We start from the raw sequence: 25,862 nt of genomic DNA, 5'->3' as shown, positions 1-25,862 counted from the left end.
TGATTAAGGACATAATTAGTAACAGTTGTAACATGGATTATAAAACATGACTGACCCAATTTTACAGCCTTTTTTGTGATGGTGAATCATTATGTTCAAGACATTGCAAATAGCAAATACATATAGCCCAATTACCAAGTGCCCGAAGGGTAATCATGTGACCATGGTGTGCTCAGTCATCAGAACTTCAAATATGGCTTCTAAATACCTTCCAGATACAGTAGGTCTACTGTAATTTTGAATGGTTGTTAAGTGACTGGTTGTAAGTTGAAGACTACATCTAACTAGCTAGCTCACAAACTCAGGGAAACAGATTAAGAATATGTAAATTGCAACCTGTTTCAGAAGGTATTGATTCATTGATCATTCAAAACTTCTCCATCCTCTAAAAATCACAGTCACAGACCTTAAGGGTTGGTGTTTTTTTTCTAAGGTAGACTGAATCTAGCAATTTTAGCTTTACATCTATCATAATTATGTGAAACAATAGTATGAACATTAAGGAAAATAGTGTAATTTACTTTATCTTCTATATGATGGTTGCCTTTTAAAACGAGAGTAAGATATATTCACATTCAAATATTAGGCATCACTGGTCAAAACATGTTTCAGTTAAACAGTTGTAACATGGATTATAAAACATGACTGACCCAATTTTACAGCCTTTTTTGTGATGGTGAATCATTATGTTCAAGACATTGCAAATAGCAAATACATATAGCCCAATTACCAAGTGCCCGAAGGGTAATCATGTGACCATGGTGTGCTCAGTCATCAGAACTTCAAATATGGCTTCTAAATACCTTCCAGATACAGTAGGTCTACTGTAATTTTGAATGGTTGTTAAGTGACTGGTTGTAAGTTGAAGACTACATCTAACTAGCTAGCTCACAAACTCAGGGAAACAGATTAAGAATATGTAAATTGCAACCTGTTTCAGAAGGTATTGATTCATTGATCATTCAAAACTTCTCCATCCTCTAAAAATCACAGTCACAGACCTTAAGGGTTGGTGTTTTTTTTCTAAGGTAGACTGAATCTAGCAATTTTAGCTTTACATCTATCATAATTATGTGAAACAATAGTATGAACATTAAGGAAAATAGTGTAATTTACTTTATCTTCTATATGATGGTTGCCTTTTAAAACGAGAGTAAGATATATTCACATTCAAATGTTAGGCATCACTGGTCAAAACATGTTTCAGTTAAACCACAAGTGAACAGAACATGACCCATCAACTATATGACATGGACTTAAACATGGAAAGCTTTCTGAAAATGTAAAAGCGTACTACATGCAATTTTTTTCAGGGTCAAGACAAGAAAACAAAGAGCATGATGGATTCGGAAGTCAGGGCAATCTTTCAGTCAGTATGCGGTAACATTCCCTTTGGTGAAAATGGTATATCTTATATAATGGTATATAAGATGAACAATGACTAACTGGCTGAATTCAATAGCTGCAATATCTAAATTGGCCCTAAACGTATGACAACAGAACACAGCCAGTTCTATTATGAAGCAATGCAAGAGTCGGAATCTTTCATCTAACCTTCATTAGTTCATAAACTTCATTCAGTTCTATGCACCGCCTCTCTCAAAGAAAACATTAACAATGTGCTAAAGAAATTACATTTCAGTAGTGATGCCTTCACAAAATGCTTGGACTATTATTTTCTTAGGAAGAAAAAGAATAAAAACATACTCACGGTAAGGTTTTTAACAATTGTGTCAGAATCAACTGTTTGGAAGAAAAGAAATGTTATGCAGTATGTATAATGTATTTCTTTCAAATGTTAAAACTATCAGTTTGTCTCCTTCAAATATGGTGCATCAAACCCACGGTAGTTTTTAAGATATTAAACCCTTTAAAAATACTTATCCAATGGTATTTGCAGCCATTGGCTTTAGCTTTCATGTGAAAACCGTATTTACATTATTCCGTAGTTTGCCACCTAATTTTAGTCATGAAATTTGTGGGGGTTACAGCCATTGAAAAAAAGAGATTCAAGCACCACAAATTCTTTTGGGTAGCAGGTGACATAACTCTAAGCAAGGAAGATGCCCTAGAACTGAATGTTCTACAAAGCTTCTCACTTAAATCCTACAGCTTTATGAAGTCGTGGTCTGAACTTACATGTAAAAAAGTCTTTTGGAACATTTTTTGATCGAATACGAGGTGCCGGCCCTTCATACATGTAAAAATCAACTGGATTAAAATAATCAACCATGTACTCCAGCCGGTTACAGGATATTGCGTCCATGCCTAAAGAAAGGAGAGGAAAATGGTAGGTAATTGAACAAATATTGAATTCCCAAGGTTGACAAAGCTCTTTATTAAAAAAGTGAAGCATAAAGCAATGTTACCATGATCAGCCAGAAGGATAAGATTGACACAATTGTGCAGATTCCTTTGCTTTAGGCCTTCCATCAGCATTCCCAGGACCCGATCTGCCATTTGTAAAGTCTTAATTATCTATGCCAAGGAGAAAAAGGGTAACTGGCATCTTATCATACATGTTAAATCAAAGTTTGCAATCAGGTGTATCACAATAAACAATGCAATAATAAATAGAAAATATTTTTGAGTTACAGGTTGTATTATTGGTTCCTAATTCTTAATTGGATTATATTTAGAAAAGTAATAAGCATTTGTATGTATTACATTTGTCAGAGTAAAATGTAATTCCATCCCCCACCCCGCGCAATATTTATAGTTGTTCTACACTGTCCAGTAATCATTTTATTATTTATTTTATGATAATAAATAGTAAACAATTAATATAGCAAAAATAAAAATTGAGTTAGAACACATGACTTGCAAATTGACCTAAACTTTGCCTGCTTGCATCCTTATTATTTTTCCCCTGTTTCCTGAGATAATGGGAGAGTGCAAAATAGTCAGTGGTGGGTTTCTGCTGATTTGCCCTTGATCGAGCGAACCGATAGTGGCGGCGGAAGGAAGCTCCACCCACCCACCCGAACGCTTCTGCGCATACGCAGAACCATCGCGCGAGTATGCGTGCACACAAGCAAACTGGTAGTAACATAAATTGAAACCCACCACTGAATGTAGTGCATCACTTCCTAAAGGCTCAGAGTATGAGAGGACTACCTATAAAACCTAAATTAGGAAGACAATTGAGCCCAAAATTTCTGTTGCTAAGTGAGACAGTTGTTAAGTTAGTTTTGCCCCATTTTACGATCTTTCTTGCCACAGTTGTCAAGTGAATCAGTGCAGTTGTTAAGTTTCTAAAAAGGTTGCTAAGTGAATCTGCCTTCCCCATATTCTGACACTTTGCTTGTCAGAAGGTCGCAAAAGGTGATCATATGACCCAGGGATACCGTTATAAAAAAATATGATTCAGTTGCCAAGGGTCTGAATTTGGATCACCTGACCCTGAGGATGCTACAATGGTTGCAAGGGTGAAAAATGGTTATAAGTCTCTTTAAGTGCTGTTGTAATTTCAAACAGTCACTAAATGAACTACTGCAAGTCAAGAACTACCTGTACAATGCAATAAAAATACTGTTTGGCGTTTAACGTGGAACAGCTCAGCTTTTACATATATTATTCCACCAGTATTTTTATGTCTAACAAAGAAAAAGAACATGTGTCATTGTTACCTTTTATCTGTAATGTATACCAAGTAAAGTTTAGCTTAAGCCCCACCCCTTTAAATAAGAATGAGGGTGGGAGAGATAATAAAAAAAGATGCTTACTTCTACACCAACAGGCCCATATTTATGTCCAGTTGTGTCCGGCTCCTCAATATACAATGTGAAGAAATCTGGCCTGCAGGTGAAAAAGAAAGGCTATTATTTTAAGAAATTTCACCTCATCCAAATATACATTATTAATTAACATGTTGCCCAGATAAATTGCACCTCAGTGGTGGCTGCTATCCTCTCCTAGAGCTAAAAGTTCAGAGTCAGATCAAACACTGAACTAGCAAGGAGAGGAAAAAATAGGAGAGGAAATTACTGAAAACAAAGGACAACATGGAGCAAACATCCCCAGAACCAGATAGCTGCCTGGATTGTTTTCTCTCATTCTGGTGTCAGCTCTAGAAATGGAACAAATGGGGGAAAATCTGGATCAACTACAAGATGGGACTCAAGGAGGTTAGAGGTTTTGGTACTACTTTCTGCCAACCAGTGATTAGCAGATTTTTGCAGTTCAGTTCAAGTCACCTCAGAGGAGATGTAAGGAGTTGGCAACATTTAGCTTTTAAAGATTTAAAAATTGGGGTGAGGAGCGGATGACAGTAAGAGAAACCATGCTTCTTAGTTGAGAGCAGTGGTGGGATACGACCGGTACACCCTGGTACGGGCGTACCGGTGCCTGCTGGGAGCATCAGGTACTTTTCTGGTATGGTGCTCCGCAGGGCCCACCTGCCCGCCTGTGCTCCTTACCTGTATTTGAGCTGATCGGGGCTTCCGCGCATGGAGTGTACTGCACCTCCGTGACGCGACACCAAGCAGCAGGAGCGTCACAGGGGTAAGTACGCATACGCACTCTGAGCGCTTGCATGTGGTGGACGTCCGGCCCCATTGCACCCTACCGGTTGCAACAGAATCCGGAACCCACCACTGGTTGACAGCATATAATTAGCTGCCTCGCTTAGCATTTTATAAGAACTTTTGGAAGAAATGTCCATCCAGGTTCGGTTCCAGGTGGGAAGAAAGACACTGGAAACAACGATGGCTGTTTGGAAAGATGGTTTTAATGGTGGACAGGATTACATGGTTTTAGGTCCTGGGCAGAAAGGCACGTGGAGTGGAGAGAGAGAGAGATTTATACCCTCTGCTGAGATTTGAATTTGAGTTTTTATTCTGATTGGTTGTTAGACTCCCATGGGGCCATGCAGGGGTAACTTTGTAGCTTGTGTTTTTGAGTCCCAAGCTTGGTTGAGCCTTGCTGGGTGATGATGTAATGAAAGGGCTTTCGGATTCCTATTATGGCTCTGCCTGAAGGAAGTAGATCTTTGTTATGTAGAATAGACTGACCCAGGCCTTAATGGCCCATTGACAAAGATTGGGTGGGGGTGAGTTTCTGCCTCCCTTTTAGGAGAAATATTCTGCCCTTTTAATATTTCCTGAAATATTTCATTTTTCTAGGAGAGGGTGGGTGCTAACTTCCTACAGAACAAAGAATGTTGTTTCATAAGCTTTCGTGGCTATTACCTCACAGATTTGGGGAGATCTAGCCATTGCAGCACCTCCATAACTCTTGCTTCAAATGAAATTGAGCTGCAAGGAATAAAAATATTATTTAGAAGGAAAGCATCATGGCGATAAGGAGAACTTTGTTTTAGTGGACATGTCAACAACATGTTTTTACGCCAATAGCAAATAAGACAATCAGCACTTTCCAACCTTCCCATGATGAAATATTGGTTAATTGTTTTGTGAGTGACAGCAAAAACCAAGTTGATCATTGCAAACGCAAAGCCGCAACTAGGTAGACTTTATGCTGCAATGTGAACATAAATCAAATGTAAACACTGTAGTAAGAGTAAAAGCTGCTGTAAAAGTAATATATACCAAAAAAAAGGCCCAAGCAAATCATAGCCCCTTCCAATTCCCTGCAACAATCAAGACATAAAATACTCTTCTCATGTGGCCCGCCTGTCCTCTTGTTTGGAATGGAGTCGGCAGAACATGGCAGGCAGGAGAAGAAAAATGGTTTCAAAATGTGAAAGCAAACCAGAGACATTTTGAGTGCATCCTCAGTGGCCTGAAATATGAATTTCTCGCCAAAATAATATCACCACTTAATATATCCAGTATTCTCCATCATGCAATATTTATAAAACAACAACATTAGTATTATAAAGCCTGTCACTATTGAGATGGAAAGCCCATTGAATAAAGTAGAACAGAAGCTGTATTTTTCCTAGGAAGTTTAAGCTTAAGGCTGACTCTTCAATTAAGCAGAGCGAGAAAATGTCTCAACCAGCAGGAGGCAGCAAGATGTCAGAGGTGAGAGATGTCACCTCTCCCACACCCTCTCAGTTACCAGATGCCCTTCAAGCCAACAGAACATTTTTATGCTAATGCCAGGAATGAAAAAGGTGCCAACCTTCTTTTAGGCAATTGTTGCACATGACAGAAGAATGAAAAGTATCCCTCTCACATTCTTCAAACCCAGCCTGATATATGTTCCCTTTATGTATTTATAATACATAATATTTCTTAATGCTGACATTATTTAATGTGTGGGAATGGGAAGGACCATGCAGATCGTTGAAGAGATACTTCAATGGCTGCATGAATGAAGCACCCATTCAAATCAACCACAGCAATAGTTGAGCTTCATTCAAGGATACCATTCGTGGTAAAGGCTTACTAAATAATGATTTGGAAACTGTAAAATGAATGAAATGTCAATTTAGTACCAGTTTTCCATTACTGTAATACATTTTCCAGCACTTCGTGTGTCCTATTGATTAAAAAAGTATATCCCCATTAAAAAATCTGCAGCTGATAGAACCAGAGGTGGTATTCAGCAGGTTCTGACCAGTTCTGGAGAACCGATAGTGGAAATTTTGAGTAGTTCAGAGAATCAGTAAATACCACTTCTGACTGGCCTCGCCCCCTCTGCCTCCCGAGTCCCAACTGATTGGGAGGAAATGGGGATTTTGCAGTAACCTTCCCCTGGAGTGGGGAGGGAATGGGGATTTTACAGTATCCTTCCCCTGCCACGCCTATCAAGCCACGTCCGCCAAGCCACACCACGTCCACCAAGCCATGCCCACAGAATTGGTAGTAAAAGTTTTTGAATCCCACTACTAGATAGAACCAAATTATTTTTTTCGTCTTTAACTCACTTGTTATAAACTTTGTATATGGTTGGGTAAGATCCATTTATTTTTACTTCAGATCCAGGCCAAAAGTAGGTGGCTGCTTTCAAACCTTGGTAGGTTGCTGTATTCCAAATCTGCAAGAAGTGTGCACAGCATCAGTATCTTAAAAATGAGCCAACTGTAAAACCTCACGTCTCAAGGTCTCAACAAGCAGTCCCCAGGTGTGCAATTTAAAGAGGACCTATAGGGCTGTCTGTTACAAAATGGCAGAGAGTTAACCTGTTACAATAGTTAATGTGCCAGACAGCTGTTAGCAGCATGATCTGACTCAAAATAGTTGATGACATTCTCCTTTCTTGAACCAATGAAGTGTTAAAGCTTTCACGAGGGTCACAAAGTAGTGTGTGCATTTTTAATTCAGCATGCAACCTTTTTTCAGCAGTTCATGAATGTGTTGTGCAGTTTCAGAGGCTCGACTGCTCAAGGAAGGAGAATGTTGTCCGCCATTTTGAGTCAGATCATTTTTTCCTTCGCTGAAGTTACAATAGTTACTTAGGACTGATCTTTGCAATGGTTGCAGCATCTCGACAGTCATGTGTCCAAAATTTGGATGGTGAGAGATTGAATTCAAAGGAGTTTCTTCTTAATTGGATGCTCTTTGCTGGAAATCAATTTTTCCCATAACCTAGTTTTAAAATATGAAACTTATACATTCAAACTTTACAAGGAACTTTGGTTACAACTTTGATGTTGTTCCCTGATATGCAGAAGTACAAATATGATAATATGTTCCCATATAGAATAGAATAGAATAGAATAGAGTAGAATAGAATAGAATAGAACAGAACAGAACAGAATTCTTTATTGGCCAAGTGTGATTGGACACAAAAGGAATTTGTCTTTGATGTATATGCTCTCAGTGTACATAAGGAGAATTAAATACATTCATCAAGAATAAAAAGATACAACACTTAGTGTTAGTCAAGGTTACTATCAAATTGTATTAGGAAACAATTCAAAACAATATAAATTGAAAGATACAAGCAACATGACTATAGTCATAAGTAGGAAGAGATAAATACTAGGGAGGAAGAGAAGAATAATAGTAATAGAGTCTTAGTAAATTATTTGACAGTGTTGTGGGAAATAGTTGTTAAGCGGAGTGATGCAAATTTTGGTTAAAATCTTTCTTCATCTAAGACTGCCTGTACTCACTCATCAGCAATTTTTAAAAACTAAATGTGCTTTACTATGGGCCAATCAAAACTGAAATCTATAAAGCCAGGTTGATTTTTTTTTCACTGGGACCATCCCTATTTCTGTTTCCTTACTAAGGAATTACAATATCTTCATAGCCTGCTGCCTTGAAGTTATATATGAAGTCTGTTTGCATTACTGTTATTTTAATACAACAATATAATTTGCTATTGGGAAATCAAGTATATCTACACCAAGGAACAAAACTAAAGATACATACAGGTTGTCCACCCCACCAGGCAGGATTTCTCATGTTACTTCCAGAAAGTGAGAAGGTCTGATTTAAATGTACATCATATATATTATTGTCAATGATGCCGTGGGTTTCTGGATACAAGCCCTAAAGAAAAACAGACACATATTACTGCAGATAAATGAGCTGTTTAACTTTTCCTCTAGGATTTGTGCTATTGGAGTGCACTGCTGAAATGGTATAGGATTTCCTGCTTGAGCAGGGGGGTTAGACTAGAAGATCTCCAAGATCCTTTCCAACGCTGTTGTTCTATTCTATTCTTGCTACACGGTAAGAGTAGAAAGACTTAAACGTCTTCTAAAAGAAATACACCTCCGGTGTATGTTATACAAAACAATGATATTCCAATTATATTCAGAAGAAGTGCAGTGTGTGCAAATGACAGTCCTTTTGCATCCTCCTCTATGATCGGCAGACAACTGGCTAAGCCGGAGTGGTTCCTCGATTCATAAAAACTTTTCCATATAATTAAAAATCCCAACCTTCCTTAATCACAAATGCTCTGTGAAAACAATCCAATAATGAAATGAATACATACAACCATCGACATACAACCATTGTTTTAGCAACTATTTGAAGTTATGATTGAATTTTGCAACTAATGTGGCATCTCCATAGTCATGTGTTCAAAATTTGAATGCTTTGCAACTGGTATGTACTTACGAAGGTTGCAGCATCACATTTACCCTGAAATTAGGGACTGTGATGTGAAATAAATATGAAACTGGTTTAGGCACTGAAATTTGGTTTTGTTTACAATTATGTTGTGAGAAAAGCAGCAATTTCTTTTAGGCATTCTCTATCTAAGATCCTTTGTCCTAATATTAGTCTTGCTTGATCTTGCTTTTGTAGTCCAGGTATGGTAGACTTGACTCACATAAGAAGTTATCACTGGAAAAGCCATAATGACTCAGTTTCTTTTGGATAGGTTTCCAAGACGATTTGAAATGGTCTCCTAGCATAAATGGGTCAATCTATACTACTATACAACTGTGGTACACTTTTAACCAGTAAGTGAAAAATATATTTTGGATATTGGAGATTGGATTCAAGTTTATTGACTCCAGCTTCCCAAAGCTCTGCTGGTAACACAGAAAATTCTTCCCCAAAATTTTGTTTGAATTGTTTCTAAGTTAATCATGTTGCTATATGTTCCCAGTTGAGCCCCATGTAGCAGTAGTACTCAGGCTTTAGCTACAAACAATTTAATTGCAAGAAGGATAAACTGTGATGGGGGGGGAGACAATGTTTGAATAGCTGATGCATAGAAATCTGTGCATTGTGAGATAAATAATCCAGATGGGCATTTCTGCTCCCTGCAGTTTGAAAAATTATCCCTAAATATTTAAAGCTCTTAATCTGCTCAGTGGATTGCCAACCCAAGTTCCAGCATCTCTTTGGCATTTGGCAAAAGCGAGAATCCTAGAATAATTTATTACTGGTTCCTTCTCTGTACAATAATGCTAGATTTATCTCGAGGCTCTTTTAAGGCTAATGGAAGTTAATACTGATGGCAATGATACACTATGCATGAACGACATGCAATAATAAAGTGATATGCTTATGGGCTTGTAAGATTCACCGGAGGGTCTTCCATGAAACAAACCAATTCTGAGAAAGTTTTCTCGGGATGGAAGCACGCCGACTTTTGCCAACGCGCCCCCCTTTTATTGGTTACAAAAATGGGTGGTTACAGAAAGCAAACAAAGGAATCATAGGGAAGATTATGATTTCATACATAGCAACACTCTACACATAATTATAAAAATTAGTTACAAGCCAAAAATATCGCACCTAAAGATGAAAGCTTATTCTAAAACCTCCCCTTCATTGCAGGCAGAAAGGAATGTCAAAATGCTATCTGTGATAGACTCCCTCTCTTGCCCAAGGACAGCTAGAGAGAAATGTGTTTCTTTGAAGTCTGTATGTGTATCCTTTTTTGTGTATTGATACCGAAGTATGTCTCCACAAGACACCAGGCTAATTGAAGATTGCAACATCGGCTAATTTAAGAGGATAAAATGTAAAGTTACTTAGGTGAGAAACTGTCTAATATATATAGTAATTGGATAAAACTGGAGCCAATCGCTGTAACTCCCCTCTTTACTGGTATTTCCTTGATTGCTATACCTGATCTTCAGTTTGGTATTCTCATATATTTTAATGAGCATCAAAAGTAGATATTTAACTATGTTTTTTAATTTATGCCACCATTTAAACATGTTGAAAGTGGACCTGAAGTCAATAAATGTTGCATAAAGGAACTGTCTAGATTTATTAATGAACTTATGAAACTAGGCATTACAGCACCGTAGCATGGCTTAATTTTGATTGACCTGTTGTAAACCCTGCCTGTTCATCTATTAGAATGTCTTCAGATTCAATCCAGTAAATTAATTTATTCTGTAAATATTTAGTATGCACTTTATAGATCTGATTAAAAAATCTATTGCTGGGAAGAGTGAAGCTACCACCAAGATCCATCATTCAAAATTATTTTATTACTTCATATGTACTAAGATTTAAACCTGGGGATTTTCCTGGTCTAAGCTGCTTAATTACATTTCTATTTTCTGAATATGAGACTAGAAGCCAAAACGAGAGTTCACACCAACCCAAAATGTCCACTTGACTATATAAGGTAACAAAATGATCCTCCTATATATTGGCTGGCAAATGCAACAAAGCCTTATAAATATTTTTAAATAGAGATGGGCTTATCACTCTTCAAAAGGTGGCAGAGATTGTTTGCACTGGGAGCCACTATCAAGCTAGCATACCCATATAACATTCCTTTTTTTTAATGAAAGATCAACTTTTTACAGTTTTTCCAATTTCACTAATTCAAGGATCGAGCAAGAACCAGGATTCTATTTGTATAGTTTAAAATTGTGATCTATTTCACAATTCAGGGATTTATAGTCAAACCAAACATGTAAGGTTCTTGGGTCATGCCTAATTGTAACAAGTTGAGGACAGTCATAGTGATTCAAAATTTGGTTAAGTTATTGAAACTAGCCAGTCATCTAACTTACCATTCCCTATTGCCTGGTTCCTTCTAACAAAGTTAGTGATTATTGACACTTGCTGGATATCCAATTAACAATAGAAGCTACTGCAGAAGATAATATTGTTGGAAAATTATTGTGGGTAGTTTTCTTTTTAATCTATATGTCTAGAATATACAGCAAGCTCAGTGTAACTAGAAAAAATATAACTTGCCGTTTATTTATTAAACATCAACAAAGTTCAAAAACAGTTACTGACAGTTAACCCTCAATACCCTATTCCATTTCATGCCCACGAGTAAACCACATAAGATCCAGAGTTATTGCAGAATCCACTATACTAACAGTGAATTTAGTTCTCTGAATGCTAGCATTTAAGCCAAAGAGCATTGTCCATCCACAAAAAGGAGGTATGAATCCATCTGGAGAAACACATCTTTTTGCAAAAGAAAAGAAAAGGAGACCAGAAATCTGGCAGAGAAGTGGAAACAAATTTACTAGAAAAGATAATACCTGGTTGACATTCTAAAATGCCTAACTTAAACATTATATTTTATTGTGTCACCTTTATTTGCCTTCTGCTAATTTGTTTGTATTACACTTGCATGGCATTGATATCTTTCTTCCTTTTTACTATCACTTTGCAACTGTGGATCTAATAAGTATTTAGTAAAAAGCCAGTGTTTGTTAATTTAGTGAGTATTTCAAATGCCCAGAATGTTCATATCTCATTCATTTTAAAAAGTTATTAATTTAACATTTAATAATTATAAATTGCAAATTACCTGCAGAAAAAAAAATCTGCATATAATGTAAAATTTTATTTTCAAGCATGCCTGAGAGTCTCACTAGAATTCTGGAGCATATTTAGAAAACACTAATGATTGATGACCAACACTTACATTAGATGTAGGTCTATTTGGATAGAGCAAAGAAAAAAAAGTAATTGCTAATAATACGAAGAATCTTGATGGATAGAACGAGGAGGTTGTGGGAGAAGTTGTGGGAAACCTGTTTGTATTTCAGCAAATTGATGTTTTGTGAATCACTATATAAGCCATAGTGGTAGAACATTTTTTGAAAGTGACCATAACATTAACTCAAAATTCAAAATGGGGGCCTCTCCCAATCTGGTCCTCTCTGGATGTGTTCAACTACAGAAAGGATTACAAGAGGTATCTCTTCCCAGACTACATAAATGAACTTCAGGAGCATCCCATTCTTGTTTCCCACAAAAAGAATTTGAAAGTCACTCTGACCACCAATTTTTCATAGATGGAATTTAGAGAAATGAAGAAAAAAGCTTGCCATTTCAACTGCTTCTTCTTTGCTACTGCTTTTAGATTTTTTTTTCTTTTTTGTTTGCTTGCATTGGGCGTTTGAGGAAACATTTATATTGTTTAACTTCTTATTACTGAAGGACAGGGAGCAATTCATATAATAGCAAATAAAACGTATATGGTAAATGACCAAGCAAATACTTACTGTAACAATAGTGTAGTGGTTTACAAAGGTTTTGGTTGGATAAACAGCTCTCATGTACTTGGCATGAGTCCCACAAGTTTCTACAATCAAATAGGACATATAAAATGAGAAATACACATTTTTATATCGAGGGATTTTTCACATCTCTCCCCCCCACACACACACACCCTTACTCTAGTCAAAACATTTCAGTCCAATTGGAAAAGGACAAGAAATTTTAGCACAAACTCGTGTGGGTTTTTCCTGGAGGCATTTCCCCCACTTCAAAGAGTGTTAGATATGGGCATGAGGATGAAATAAGCCAACTTCCATTCAGTGTAATTATAGGAAATCAATTCAACTGCTCTAGGAAGGAAAAGAATGATTATCTTATGCAGGACACTCCATCCTGTGAAAATTTGTTGCATCTTTCAAGTTGCAGAAAGTTATCATTCATTATAAATATTCTTAAAACTGTGTGCTTACTTACTAAGCTTATTAATATTGGGCATTAAAAAATCCCAGCTGTCCAAATATTCAGCCCTAAAGCCATCCATTGAAAAAAGAATAAGTGGGGACCGATCAAACCTAGAAGAAATCACAACAGACATAATTTACTTTGTGTTAGTAGCATTATAGCAATTACCTGCTAAAAAAACATTATTTCCAAAAATCGTGCATACATTTCAATCTGGAGTATTTGTGTGAAGTGTCAAAATGTGCAAGTTGAGGGTCATCATGATTCATCAGCATAATGACAGACACCCTATTCCTTTAGGATATTTGTCATCCTGTAGATTTTCAGAGAGAGAGAGTGAGACAGGCAGGCAGGCAGACAGACAGGCAGGCAGATAGACATAGACAGACAGACACCTTGGGATTTTTTTTTTATTGTCCAAGTTTTATTGGTTTTAAAAGTTTTACAGGAAAAAAGGGGGTTAAAGGGTTATGGAACATTTTGACACCTTAGGATTTCCTCGATTTCAGGAGTACAGTGTTTTGATATAGGATGTAAAAGAATTTATAGTAATCATGAATTGCACTGGAAGCCAATCTGAATACCTCACTACAACTGGAATAAACACTAGATCAAGCTGTGTTCTGTCTCATTTCTTTTAATTCCCTGGGAGGAAAATGTGCCTGACAAAAAAGATACAATGCTGAAAGCTATACAGCCCAACAAAACTTTATAAAAGCAAACAAAAAGAGAGAAGAAAGCTTGAGGACAGGTTACACTGTAAACACGTGAAATAAAAATATTCAGATTGTAATGGTTTTAAAATTAGCTACGTTGCTCTTTTAACAATCAGTCTGATCAGAAATGGGAATCAGGTTTATAGTTTTGCAGAAGCCTAGTGATCAAGGTTCAGTTTCCTGTGCATTCTGACAACTTGGTAGAGTCCAAGTTTACAAAAATATGCTGAATATGGAAAAGTGGGTGAACAATTAGATGACATTTTTGAATTGTTACTGGTGTTGAGCCAGTATTAAAACTCATGCATACATAATAATGAAGAGAACTTGGGATTGGTACAACAAGTAAAAGTGAAAATTTGTTGCAAAAGATCGTTTAATACTCATTCTTCCCTAACTTGAATTTAAACTTTGTCTGCATGGTGAGGGTTGAAGTTTAACATTTCTGGAGAGCACAAGCTTGCGAATCAGTTACCCTTCACTATATAATCTACTTCCTTATTATGTCACAATTGATTTATCCATTTAAGAACTATCAACATAGCTTAAAAAGTGTGTTCACTGCCCTGCAATCTGCAAGGTACAAGGGCAATAATGCATTCATATAGCCATATGTTCAATTCAAACTTACTCAATCTTACAGATGTTCAACTATGTCAAATAGGTCTTCGTATCTGGAGTCTATTGGTATATCATTAAAGACAAGCCTTACTGGAGGAGGCATATGTTATTAAAGTTCAGTAACAGTTTCTTGGCAGCTGATTACATCTCAGTTTAAGATTCAAACTAAATATTGCATGCAAATGAATATGATACTTTAGACAGAAAGATTTAAAATAGATACCGTGTTTCCCCCAAAATAAGACCAGGTCTTATTTTCTTTTGACCACCCAAAAACCCGTCTAGAGCCGTGATGGCGAACCTATGGCACGCGTGCCACAAATGGCACGCGGAGCCATTTGTCAGGGCACGCGAGGCGCTGCCCTGTCAGCTGGCCAGTGCGCATGCGCACGCTGGCCAGCTGAGTTCACCTTTTAAAAAGCTATTTTTCGCCTTCCCCAGGCTCCAGAGGCTTTATAGGAGCCCAGGGAGGGCAAAACCGTCTGCTTAATGCTTAAAACCACCCTCCGAGCAACCCAGAAGTCACTTCCAGTTTGCTCGGAGGGTGGTTTTAAGCGCTCCGAAGGCTTCAGGGACCGTCCGAGGCTTCCCTGATGCCTTCGGAGCGCTTAAAACGACCCTCCGAGCAACCTGGAAGTCACTTCCAGTTTGCTCGGAGGGTGGTTTTAAGTGCTCCGAAGGCTTCAGGGAAGCCTCTGGACAGTCCCTGAAGCCTCCAGAGGGCCTCCGGGGGGTCGGGGGAGGCTCTTTTCGCCCTCCCCAGGCTCCTATAAAGCCCCTGGAGCCTGGGGAGGGCAAAAAAACCATGTAAAATGGGGTGGTCGCGCGTTGCATTATGGGTGCGGCACGGCCGCACTTGACCCCCCTGCGCTCCTCCCACTTGTGGCCCCGGGAGCCAAAAAAGGTTCGCCATCACTGGTCTAGAGCTTCTTTTCAAGGGGATGTAATTTTTTCCCCATGTACTGCTATGAAGTGGGGCCGGGTTGAGCGTCCCCTCGTGCCAGCTTCCCAAAGGGTCACAACAGGCCATCCCACCATTCATAAAACAGCTGATTCATGGGTGCCGCTCAGGACGCCACCTCCAGCAAGCGTGGCCAATTGTGTCCGCAAAAGAAACCGGAGGCCAAGCGATGCACCCCAGACGTCGCACACACTCCTTACCTAATGGTGATAGTCACAGCAGGCAATTCCTTTGGGTGCCCCTCCAGCTGCTGTCTCCAGCAAGTGTGGCCATTTTTGCCATTGATTGCAGCCACAAAATCAGGAGGCCAAGCAATGCACCTCACGCACCTCACACTGGCCTTCCAAAGGGTACATAGCAGCAGCTATCCACATTTTTTAAATTGTTATTTTGTCCCAACCCACGTGACGCAGTAAGGTGTTAAAAGTTAACCTTTCAGAAATGTTACCGTAGCTGCGGAAGTCTGCTTTTGCAGTGCTCTGCCGCTGCAGCTTCAGAGCCAACGTCTGCCTTCCCTGCACAGGACTGCAAGACTGGAGTCTGAAGCCATGGAGAAAGCATTTTTGGATGTGTATCTATGCAGGGCTCCTCTTTGAAAGAACGATCTGTAGGTGGTGGTCGGGGAGATTTCCCTGCACATAATACTTTCCTCCGCAGCTATGATAACAATTCTGAAATGTTAACTTTTAATGCGTACTGGGCCACGTGGGTCAGGACAAAAAAACAAAATGTGTGGATAGCTGCTGCTACTGTACCCTTTGGAAGGCCGGTACAAGGTGCATGGGGTGCATCGCTTGGCCTCCTGCTGCTTTTGTCGCCGCAATTGATGGCAAAAATGGCCACTGGAGGCAGTTGCCAGAGTGGCACCCACGAGGCAGCTGTTCCGTGATTGGAATTGCCTGCTGTTACTGTCATCATTAGGTAAGGAAGATGCGAGGCATGTGGGGTGCGTTGCTTGGCCTAGGGCTTCTTTTGCAGCCACAACTGGCTGCAAAAGCAGCCACAGTTACTGGAGGCAGCGGCCGGAGGAGTTCAGCTGATCTGTGGACTAAGCAGGGACTGAGCAGCCCTGAGGTGACCGGGGAAGGGAAGGGCTGCCTCCTGTGCTGGCCATGCCCACTCACTTCATTTTTAAAAAAACTTTTTATTTAAGCCCACCCACTTCAATAGGGCTTATTTTGTGTGTGTGTGTGTGTGTGTGTGTGTGTGTGTGTGTGTGTGTGTGTATTATATATGCTGGTCTTGTTATATTCGGGTCTTTTCCCATGGAAATCTATGAAAACATGTGTGTGTGTGTGTTGTATTTGTGCTGATAAATAAATAAAGGGAGACTAGTATAGATACACACACACACACACACACACACACACACACACACACACACACACACACACACACACACACACACACACACACACACACACACACATATATATATATATATATATATATATATATATATATATATATATATAATTTTTGGGGTAGAGCTTATATTAGGTCTCCCCAAAAAAACAAAATCGGGCTAGGCCTTACTTTTTGAATAGGTCATATTTTGGGGAAAACATGGTAATAGAAGAATGGGTCAACGTGCTGGCTTTTTTCTGTAATTCTTTCTCTCCCAAAGATGTTTGTCCTTCCAGGAGACTCAAAACAAACTTTTGCAGTGCTATTTAAAGAGACAGTGTGCCATGTGCTAAACATCTTAGGAATGTTAAGCCAAAACATGGTGGGAAGATGCAACCACTGTACCATTCTTGCTTTTGGTTTTGTAGTTTTTTACTAGTCTTGTTATTATTTTAGTATTTTTATGGTTTTAATTGTAAACCAACCTGAGTCACCTTGTAGAGTGAGATGGGCTGTATATAAACTTAATAAGTAAATAATAAATAAATAAATAAATAAATAAATAAATAAATAAATAAATAATAAATAAATAAATAAAAAATACATAAATACAATTATTACAAGCTAAAATCAGATATAATATTTGAGAAGGAAGACGTGAGATCTATGCTCAGAGTAGGGTAGCAGACTGATTCATCTCTCTTATAATATCACAAACATTATATAATGGGCAATCTAAGAGTGCTTTCTCATCTCTTCATATGATGGACAATGCTGTCCAACTGAGAGTGGAACTCACAATTGGGTTTTTATTTAAAGGGCGTTTTTGCCAAGTGTGTCAATACCAATACAAGGGTAACAGTACAGTGCTAAGGTAGGATCAAGAAGTTCCCAACTGAACTTTGAATTCATTATTTTGACCATAAAAATACACTGTTTTCCTTACTTTCCTTCTGCCCCCCCCCCCAAAAAAAATATGTAAAAGGGAGATGGTGATAATAGTGTAAATAGTCCTAAATTTCCCTCAGACAATGTTGGGAAATTCCAGCTAGGCAGGGAGGTGGATTCATGCAGGTCACTAGCCTTAAGTCCTTGTGTAGCTGCAAGAGGCACAACCCTGACACATCCCCCTCCCCCAATTAAATTCCATGAAACTTTATCTGGACCAGTGATGGGTTGCCAATTTTTTTACTACCGGTTCAGATGTGGTCTTGCGTGCGCTTGTACACGCTGCTTCTGCGCATGCACAGAAGCATCCAGGCAGGTGGGCGGAGCCTCCTGCTGCCACTACTACCGTTACACCCAATCTGGGCTGAACCAAAGGAAGGCAACCAGTCTGAGGAGATTTTTGTAATACAAGTAGAATACAATAAACTTGCTGATTTTGAACCTTTCACGAGTGAATCTGGCTACTTGTGCCTGATATGCAAGCAAGGTATAAATGTCCTGAACATAGCTTCAGTTTCAGTTTTGATATGATGCATTAAAATCAATCTCATGCATTGTTCTAAATGAGGAAAGTCAAGAGGCAATTTACCAGAACACATGCAAAGGGAAACAGTGAAGGTGTGGTCAATTGTTCCAGTTTTGATGTGACAAGGATATAACAAGGATTGTTTTAAAGGAAGGAAAGCCAAGAGACATTGTTAGATTGGGTAATGGATAGGCACACACAGGCTTAACAGTAACAACAGCTCTTTATTAAGTACAACAAGTGAGAACAATCCAGCGAAGGTTGAGTCTGACAGCAGCCCTTTTATAGGGAGCTCTCAGACCCTTCGACCAATAGGATTAAACCTCTGTTCCCGCCGGAACAGAGGACCTTGGTGGAAACCACTGAAGTTAGAGCAAATATCTAACAGACATAATTTCCCAGAGCACATACAAAGGGAAGCATTGAAGGTTGGATCAACTCAAAGCAAACTTGGGAAAATGAAAGCAAACAGCAAAATCGTGTTCACTATACAGCATAGAACAAGACAGAAAAGTGGTTACAAAACACTCAAATTCCAGACTACTTTCTCCTGGCCTCCTACCTCATATCAGCTTCTCTGCAAGTATTTGTGCACTCAGTGCAAATCATGGCAGGAGGAAAGCCTGCACAGTTAGAATGCTGACTCAAGTGGAAGCCAAGATAGAGGTAATTTTTATGACAATAGATGGGCAGTGGAAGGGTGGGTGTGAGAGTATCATTTAGAAAGATGATTAATTGCATGTTAGCAATAGCAATAGCACTTATATACCGCTTCCCAGGGCTTTACAGCCCCCTCTAAGCAGTTTATAGAATCAGCAAATTGCCTCCAACAATCTGGGTCCTCATTTTACCAACCTCGGAAAGAGGGAAGGCTGAATCAACCTTGAACCTGGTGAGATTCGATCTGCCAAACTGCTGGCAGACGATTATTTGCAGAAGTAGCCTGCAGTATTACACTCTAACCACTGCGCCATCGCAGCTCACAAAAATGTTCCATTTTAATAAAGACTGCATAATAATGGCATTTTTAATATTTTAACAATCCCTGTGACATGAGGGTTATAAGATGCTTATATTACTTTCCTCATTCTTAAGACATTAAATTAAACCTATAGTAATAGATTGCTCAATACACAGATAGAACATTAATTTTCTTGCAGGGTTTCTATTACATTTTATTATTCCTTCTCCAAAGCAAGTTGTGTTGCAGGTGGTGTAGCATGAACAGCAGTGTGGAATATGGATTAAAGACTAGGATCTAGAACAATGTTTCTCAACCGCAGCAACATTGAGATGGGTGGATTTCAATTGCAGGCTGGGGGATTCTGGGAGTTGAAATCATATCTCTTGAAATTGCTGAGGATGACAAACACTGACCTTGAAGATCCAGATACAAGTCCACCATCACCTTAGTAGTTTTCTGGGTGAGTTTGGGCCAATCACTCTCAGCCCGATCTATGACACAAGGTTATTGCAGTGGGGAAAAAGCAGGAACTAGGAGTATTTATATACAGTATGTTATTCAAGCTTTTGAACAAAAACAAGGATATGAATAAGAAATAAATACTTTTATGAACAAAACAAATTCCTGTTGATGACTTATAACACATGGGAACTAAAATGGGCGTTGGTTCTTACCTGACACAGTCATTTTCTGGTAGAGAAGAGACAGCAGCCAGACTGGGATATGCTCCGTCCATTAATCAATCAGACTGAGTCTACACTTATGATGTCATCGGGCCCTTGTGACTCCTCCCCAGTTTCAGATGAAGGAAAAACTGTAGACTCAAGTGAGAATTGTGAGCAAAAAGTGAAAATCCATAGTCACTGTATCTCTCTCCTCTGCACAAGGAATTCCCTCGCATGACCCATACCAGGGCGGGGCTGGCTGCTGTCTCTACCAGAAAATGAGTGTATTAGGTAAGAACCAACACCCATTTTCCTTTTATCATAGAGACAGCAGCTAGACTGGGACATACCAAAGACTGGGCTGTCCACTAGGGTGGGAAATTGTAAAAAAAGTCTGTTAGGGCACAAGCACTTGTTGTAGCACCGTGCGCTCAAAAACCACGTCAGCCGATGCGTACTTGTCCACAACTTGTAATGACGTATGAAGAAGGTGGGAGATGCCCAGGTGGCCGCCCGGCAGACTTTTTCCAAGGTGGCTTGAGTGGATCAAGCTGCAGATGTCGCAGCGCTGCGTTTAGAGTGAGCTGTAATGTTTGCAGGGACCTGTATGGATTGAAGTTCATAAGACAGTTTAATACCGGCTCTTATCCAGCACTCCAGACTAGACGATGAAGCCTTGGTACCCAAGGAGGCCTGGCGAAAGGAGATGAAGAGAGCTTCCGAGTGGCAGAACAAGGCGGTGTGGTCGATGTAGATCTTGAGGGCACGACGTACGTCAAGAGTGTGCCACTTGCACTCTCTCTCGAGACGGACAAAAATCAGGTAAGGTCAACTCCTGACCTCGGTGGAAACAGCTATTGATCTTCAGTATGAATGTTGGGTCCAGTCTTAAAACAACTCGGTCTGGATGGAACACGCACAAGTCATGCCTGACTGAAAGAGCAGCCAAATCAGAATTACGTCTGGCTGAGGTTACAGCCACCAAAAACAGTGTTTTAAAGGTCAACAGTTTCAAAGAAGTGGATCTCATAGGTTCAAAGGGCGCGAAAGTCAAAGCCTCTAGGACACGAGGCAAGTCCCAAGTCGGATATCTATGTATGGCAGGGGGACGCAGGTTGGACGCTCCACGGAGAAATCTCCGGATCAAGGGGTGAGAAGGCAGAGGTTCAGAAGCCAGGCCATCCAGAACAGAGGCCAGAGCGGCCACCTGTCAGCATAGCATGTTAGGGGTAAGTCCCTGATCAAGTCCCCTCTGCAGGAAGTCCAATATCTGCGGAATGGATGCCCTAAGTGGGTCAACAGTCTGGTTGGGACACCACAGAGCAAACATCCGCCACATGGCATCATAAATGCGGTTAGTAGAGCTTCTGTGTGATGCCTGAATGGTAGCAATGACATCGAGGGAGATGTTATCGGCTGTTAAGGCTTGCCGCTCAATCGCCATATGGTTAACTGCAGCCACTGGGGGTCAGGATGACAAACCGACCCTTGGTGTAGAGACAAGAGAGACCATGGGATGGGCCATGGGGTGGAGATTGACAGAGTCACTAGATCAGCATACCAAGGCCGGCGTGGCCAATTCTGCGCTAGCAGCATCAGTTCTCCCTCCTGCTCCAGCATTTTTTGAATTACACTCTGAATGAGGGGGAGGAAATGCGTACAGGAGGCCCCTGGGCCACTGGCATCTGAGAACATCCACTCCTTCTGCCATGGGGTCCATGAACCTCGGGTAATACCTGGATACCTGGTTGTTGTCTGCCGTCACAAACAGATCTAGGACTGGAAGGCCGAACCGTAGTGTCAGTCAATGGAAGAGGCTCGGATGGATGGTCCACTCCACCTGATCTATCGTTGTCCGGCTCAGCCAGTCTGCTTAGACATTGGAGACCCCTGAGATGTGTTCTGCCCTGAGAGATGACAGGCGAGATTCTGCCGGCTGGGACAACAGGTTGGATTCCTGCATCAGGGACCAGGAACGAGTTCCCCTCTGTCTGTTTATGCCTTGGTCATGGTATTGTCTGTGAGGACTAATATGTGACAGGCCTGAACTTTGTGGTGGAAGTGTCTGAGGGCTAGGCGAACCGCCCACAATTCTAGCCAATTTATGCTGTTTTGGCTCTCTTCGAGGGACCACTTCGAGGGACCACTGACCCTGAGCCACTAGGTCCTGCATGTGTGCCCCACATCCTGTCAGACTTGCTCTCTGAACAAGCTCCCTTGCAAAATCACCGGGGACTGCGCCCATTTGAGAGAGTGTAATACCTGTCTGGGAAGGGGGACCCTGATAGGAGAGCTGCTCCTGTTGGCCTTTTGATGTGGAAGCATGAACCATTGAAGGCTCCTGCTGTGTAACCTGGCTCACAGGACAATCCCAAAGCAGGATACCATCTTGCCCAAGACTTGGGAGAGAAGAAGAAGGGATGCCTTGCGTAGACATAGCACCTTCCTGACAAGTCCCTCAGACTGAGAATGCGGTCGTTGGATAGGAACATCCTCTCCGCCATGGTGCCTATCAAGACCCCGAGGTGGAGAAGGCAAGTGCTGGGAACGAGGTGACTCTTTTTGAGATTCACCCCAAACCCGTGATTCTGCAAGGTGTGAAGGGTGAGGGCGAGATCTCTTTCTGCCTGAACCAGAGACCTGGACAACAAGAGGATGTCATCCAGGTAACAGAGAATCCAAACTGGGGATGACCTGATGTGGGCGGCTAGTGCTGCCAGTACCTTTGTGAATACCCTTGGGGCAGAGGATAGACCAAACAGAAGAGCTCGATCTGGAAGTGCCGCACCCCATAGGAGAAGAGGAGATATTTTCGGTGGTCTATGAAGATGGGGATATGAAGGTAAGCTACGGTCAAGTCTACCAACGTGAAGAAGTCGCCTTTCCTGACCACCTGACCAGGATAGTGTGCAGACAATGCATTTTGAACTGCCAATAGACAATGTGGCAGTTCAATGTTTTTAGATTTAAAATTGCTCTCCATCCCCCAGAATTCTTTGGTACCACAAACAGGCAGGAATAAAAACCCTGTCCTTCCTGATGGGGAGGAACCGGTTGGCTGGCCCGGATCTCCAACAGGTGGTGAATGGCCTGTTCCATCAGTGCCCTCTTGCAAGGACATCGAGAGACCGGGCATGACATGAAATGTTCCTGGGGGCTGGAGAGGAATTCTAGCATGAGACCAAATTTGACAGTTTTGAGTACCCAATTGTCTGTTGTGGTCTCCTCCCAGCAGTGGGCAAAGAACGCCAGGTGGCCTCCGATTGGAAGAGAGTCCAGATAGTCATTTCCTATGTGAAAAATGGCGGTTGCTTCCTCCACGGTAAGATTTCTTGGAGGGGAAACACTGTGTGTTTCTACTGGACCTGTCGTTGTGAGATCCCTGTCTAGGAACGTAGGAGTGGCATTGTGGACAGGGGAAGAAAGGTCGCCCGTCTGCCGGTCGAAAGGGTGATCTCCTATAGAAGGGAGCGGGCCGACTGTCCTGTTTCTTGTAGATGGATGAAAGGACCTTGTGCTTGTCTTTAGATTCCGTGAGGTACGTGTCTAAGGGATTACCAAATAATTGGGTGCCACTGAATGGGGAGGCTGCTAGGCGCCACTTGGTACGGACATCCGCCTGCCATGGCTTGAGCTGGTCGCACGTCCATCCAAGTGCCCAGAATCAAGGAGCGTCGTGGGAAAACAGCTGTGGAACTGTAGCTCATGAGCTGGCTGATCTGATTGCAAGGCAGGCTTCCTGAGCGAACTCGTGGCCGCAGACAATCAGACGGCTGAGGAGAGGCAGCCATAGATCAGTTTTGAATTTCCCTCCAATTTGTAGAATAAAGGATTATTTAAGGAACCAATTTAAAGGAACAACAAAATGTTTTGGAAAAATTCACCAATTAAAGATATAATTAAATAATTTGGAGGAGAGATCAAGTCTCACAGCCAGTCCAGGTTGGACTGAGTCTGAAACTGGGGAGGAGCCACAAGGGCCTGATGGCATCATAAGTGTAGACTCAATCCGATTGGTTAATGGACGGAGCATAACCCAGTCTGACTGCTGTCTCTACGATAACAGGAAAATGTTTAAGCAATTATTCATTGTACTGGAACATATGAAGAAATTCCAGTAAAGGATTACCAAATGAGAGGACAAGCCACAACAGAATTGATGTATTTGTATAAAAAGAAAAAAAATGGACAGACAAGTAGAAAAGTGCATAAAGGACAGGAAGAAATGAAATCAGTTTATTATAGCTGAATTCAGCTGAACTGAGTTTTTTATTGTTTATTTATTATTTATTTATTTTATTAAATTTGTTAGCCGCTCCCTCTCCAGGGAGGGAGCTACCCAGGGTCATTTAAGTGAGGTGGGGGATGCAAAAATGTGTCAAATAAATTTAAAAAAATAGGGCTGGTACCTATAAAACTTGTAACAAATTAATGACAGTGTAGAGATCCTACCTCCATCCCACCAAAAATATCAGTACTAATAAAGCAAGTCAGTGACTCGGTCAAAGGTTTTGACTGCCATAGATGTCATTGATGGATGCAACATCCTTGTTCTAATAATGGCTAGTGTATATAAATTTACAGAAGTAACTCAACCATTGCTAGTAACTTTAAACATAAAATAACCTGCTTAGATGGGTGGGGGGACATCATTTATCTAATTGGCCAGTGCATGAAACTCATTGGAGGGCAGAAACATCTTGGCAATCAAAAACAGAACAAGATTCTCAAATGCTTTCTCTGATGTCATTTTCATTATTTATGTATCTCAAGTACCGTGGTCTGCCTGTATCTCATATACAGGCCTCTAAACATCTGCATCAGTTTGAAAAAAATGTTTCTCAATAAAAGAAGCAGAACTGTTACTATCTACTTATGAAGCAAAGCAACCCTCTTTTCTTAATCTGCTTGTTAAACCCGCTTACCCTTCTGGACACTGAGGAGCATTAGAAGAGGCACACTGATCTTTCAGCCATGATGTTTCTCCTGAAAAACACATATGAGAAGATGGGCTTCAATTACAGACATTTAGATTAAAAAGAGACACAAAGAGGTTATCTTGGTTCATCTTTAGGAAAGTTAAATGAATATAAATCAGTTAAGTCCACAGGTGCACAATGTATTCTATTAGCTGTATGGTTAGGAAATTAACCAAACAAATTTGTTTCTGAGATAAAACAGGAGGTATAAATATGCCTGACTAAACTTTGCTGTAACCCGGATAGTAGCAATACAGTTGGTGTTCTGCCTCAAGCATTATCAGGCTTGCTCGCGGCATGCAGTTAACTCCATGCTTAGGAATCTCTTTCAGATCAAGTTTATTATCAGGCATTCTTAATAGCAAAACTTACAGTTCAGTGTTAAGATACTTCTGACTTTCCATGATCTGGCCCATCACGTAGTGTAAAAAGATGATGATTTCATTCCCATGTTGAGCGGAGATGCAGATAATATTACTCAGGTTCACAAAAGCATTTAAACTGCCCGGCTATAAACTTTGCATGTGGGCAAGATGCCCCAGTGGCCAATCATAAACAGAGATGTGATCACATGTCATGGAACTACATTTCCCATAAGGCAGTCTCTGCCTACATTTCCCATGAGGTAGTTTCTTAAAGGAGACAGTTCTTAATTCCTACACTAGCTATATACTGCTGGGGCAGCACACTCTCCACCTGGAATTATAAATTCCGCTATCAACTAACTTTTAACTAAAGGCAAACAAAGGCATGGCATAAAACAATGCAGACTTGACTATCTAATTAACTAAGATAACAGAAACATAATATCAACATGCAAACCTAGCTAACTAATTAACTGAGTTACACAAAGGCATAGAATCA

General features: G+C 40.4%; 1 protein-coding gene across 1 annotated transcript in view; it reads right to left on the bottom strand.

Moving 5' to 3' along the window:
- Positions 1 to 25,862, bottom strand: part of ENPP3 (ectonucleotide pyrophosphatase/phosphodiesterase 3) — a 74,477-nt gene that overhangs the window by 32,257 nt on the left and 16,358 nt on the right. Inside the window, exons 4-13 of the mRNA XM_081942857.1 lie at positions 24,945 to 25,005; positions 13,284 to 13,381; positions 12,815 to 12,894; positions 8,289 to 8,408; positions 6,836 to 6,945; positions 5,190 to 5,255; positions 3,726 to 3,798; positions 2,370 to 2,478; positions 2,140 to 2,268; positions 1,712 to 1,743 (exon numbers count right to left, since the gene is read on the bottom strand). Coding sequence (XP_081798983.1) covers positions 1,712 to 1,743; positions 2,140 to 2,268; positions 2,370 to 2,478; positions 3,726 to 3,798; positions 5,190 to 5,255; positions 6,836 to 6,945; positions 8,289 to 8,408; positions 12,815 to 12,894; positions 13,284 to 13,381; positions 24,945 to 25,005 — 878 coding nt within the window. The remainder of the gene's footprint in view (positions 1 to 1,711; positions 1,744 to 2,139; positions 2,269 to 2,369; positions 2,479 to 3,725; positions 3,799 to 5,189; positions 5,256 to 6,835; positions 6,946 to 8,288; positions 8,409 to 12,814; positions 12,895 to 13,283; positions 13,382 to 24,944; positions 25,006 to 25,862) is intronic.

The sequence above is a fragment of the Natrix helvetica genome (assembly GCF_964273705.1).
Source record: "Natrix helvetica genome assembly, chromosome: 2".
Classification (NCBI taxonomy): Eukaryota; Metazoa; Chordata; class Lepidosauria; order Squamata; family Natricidae; genus Natrix; species Natrix helvetica.
The sequence above is the reverse complement of the archived record's forward strand: the minus strand, read 5'-3'. Positions and strand labels throughout refer to the sequence as shown.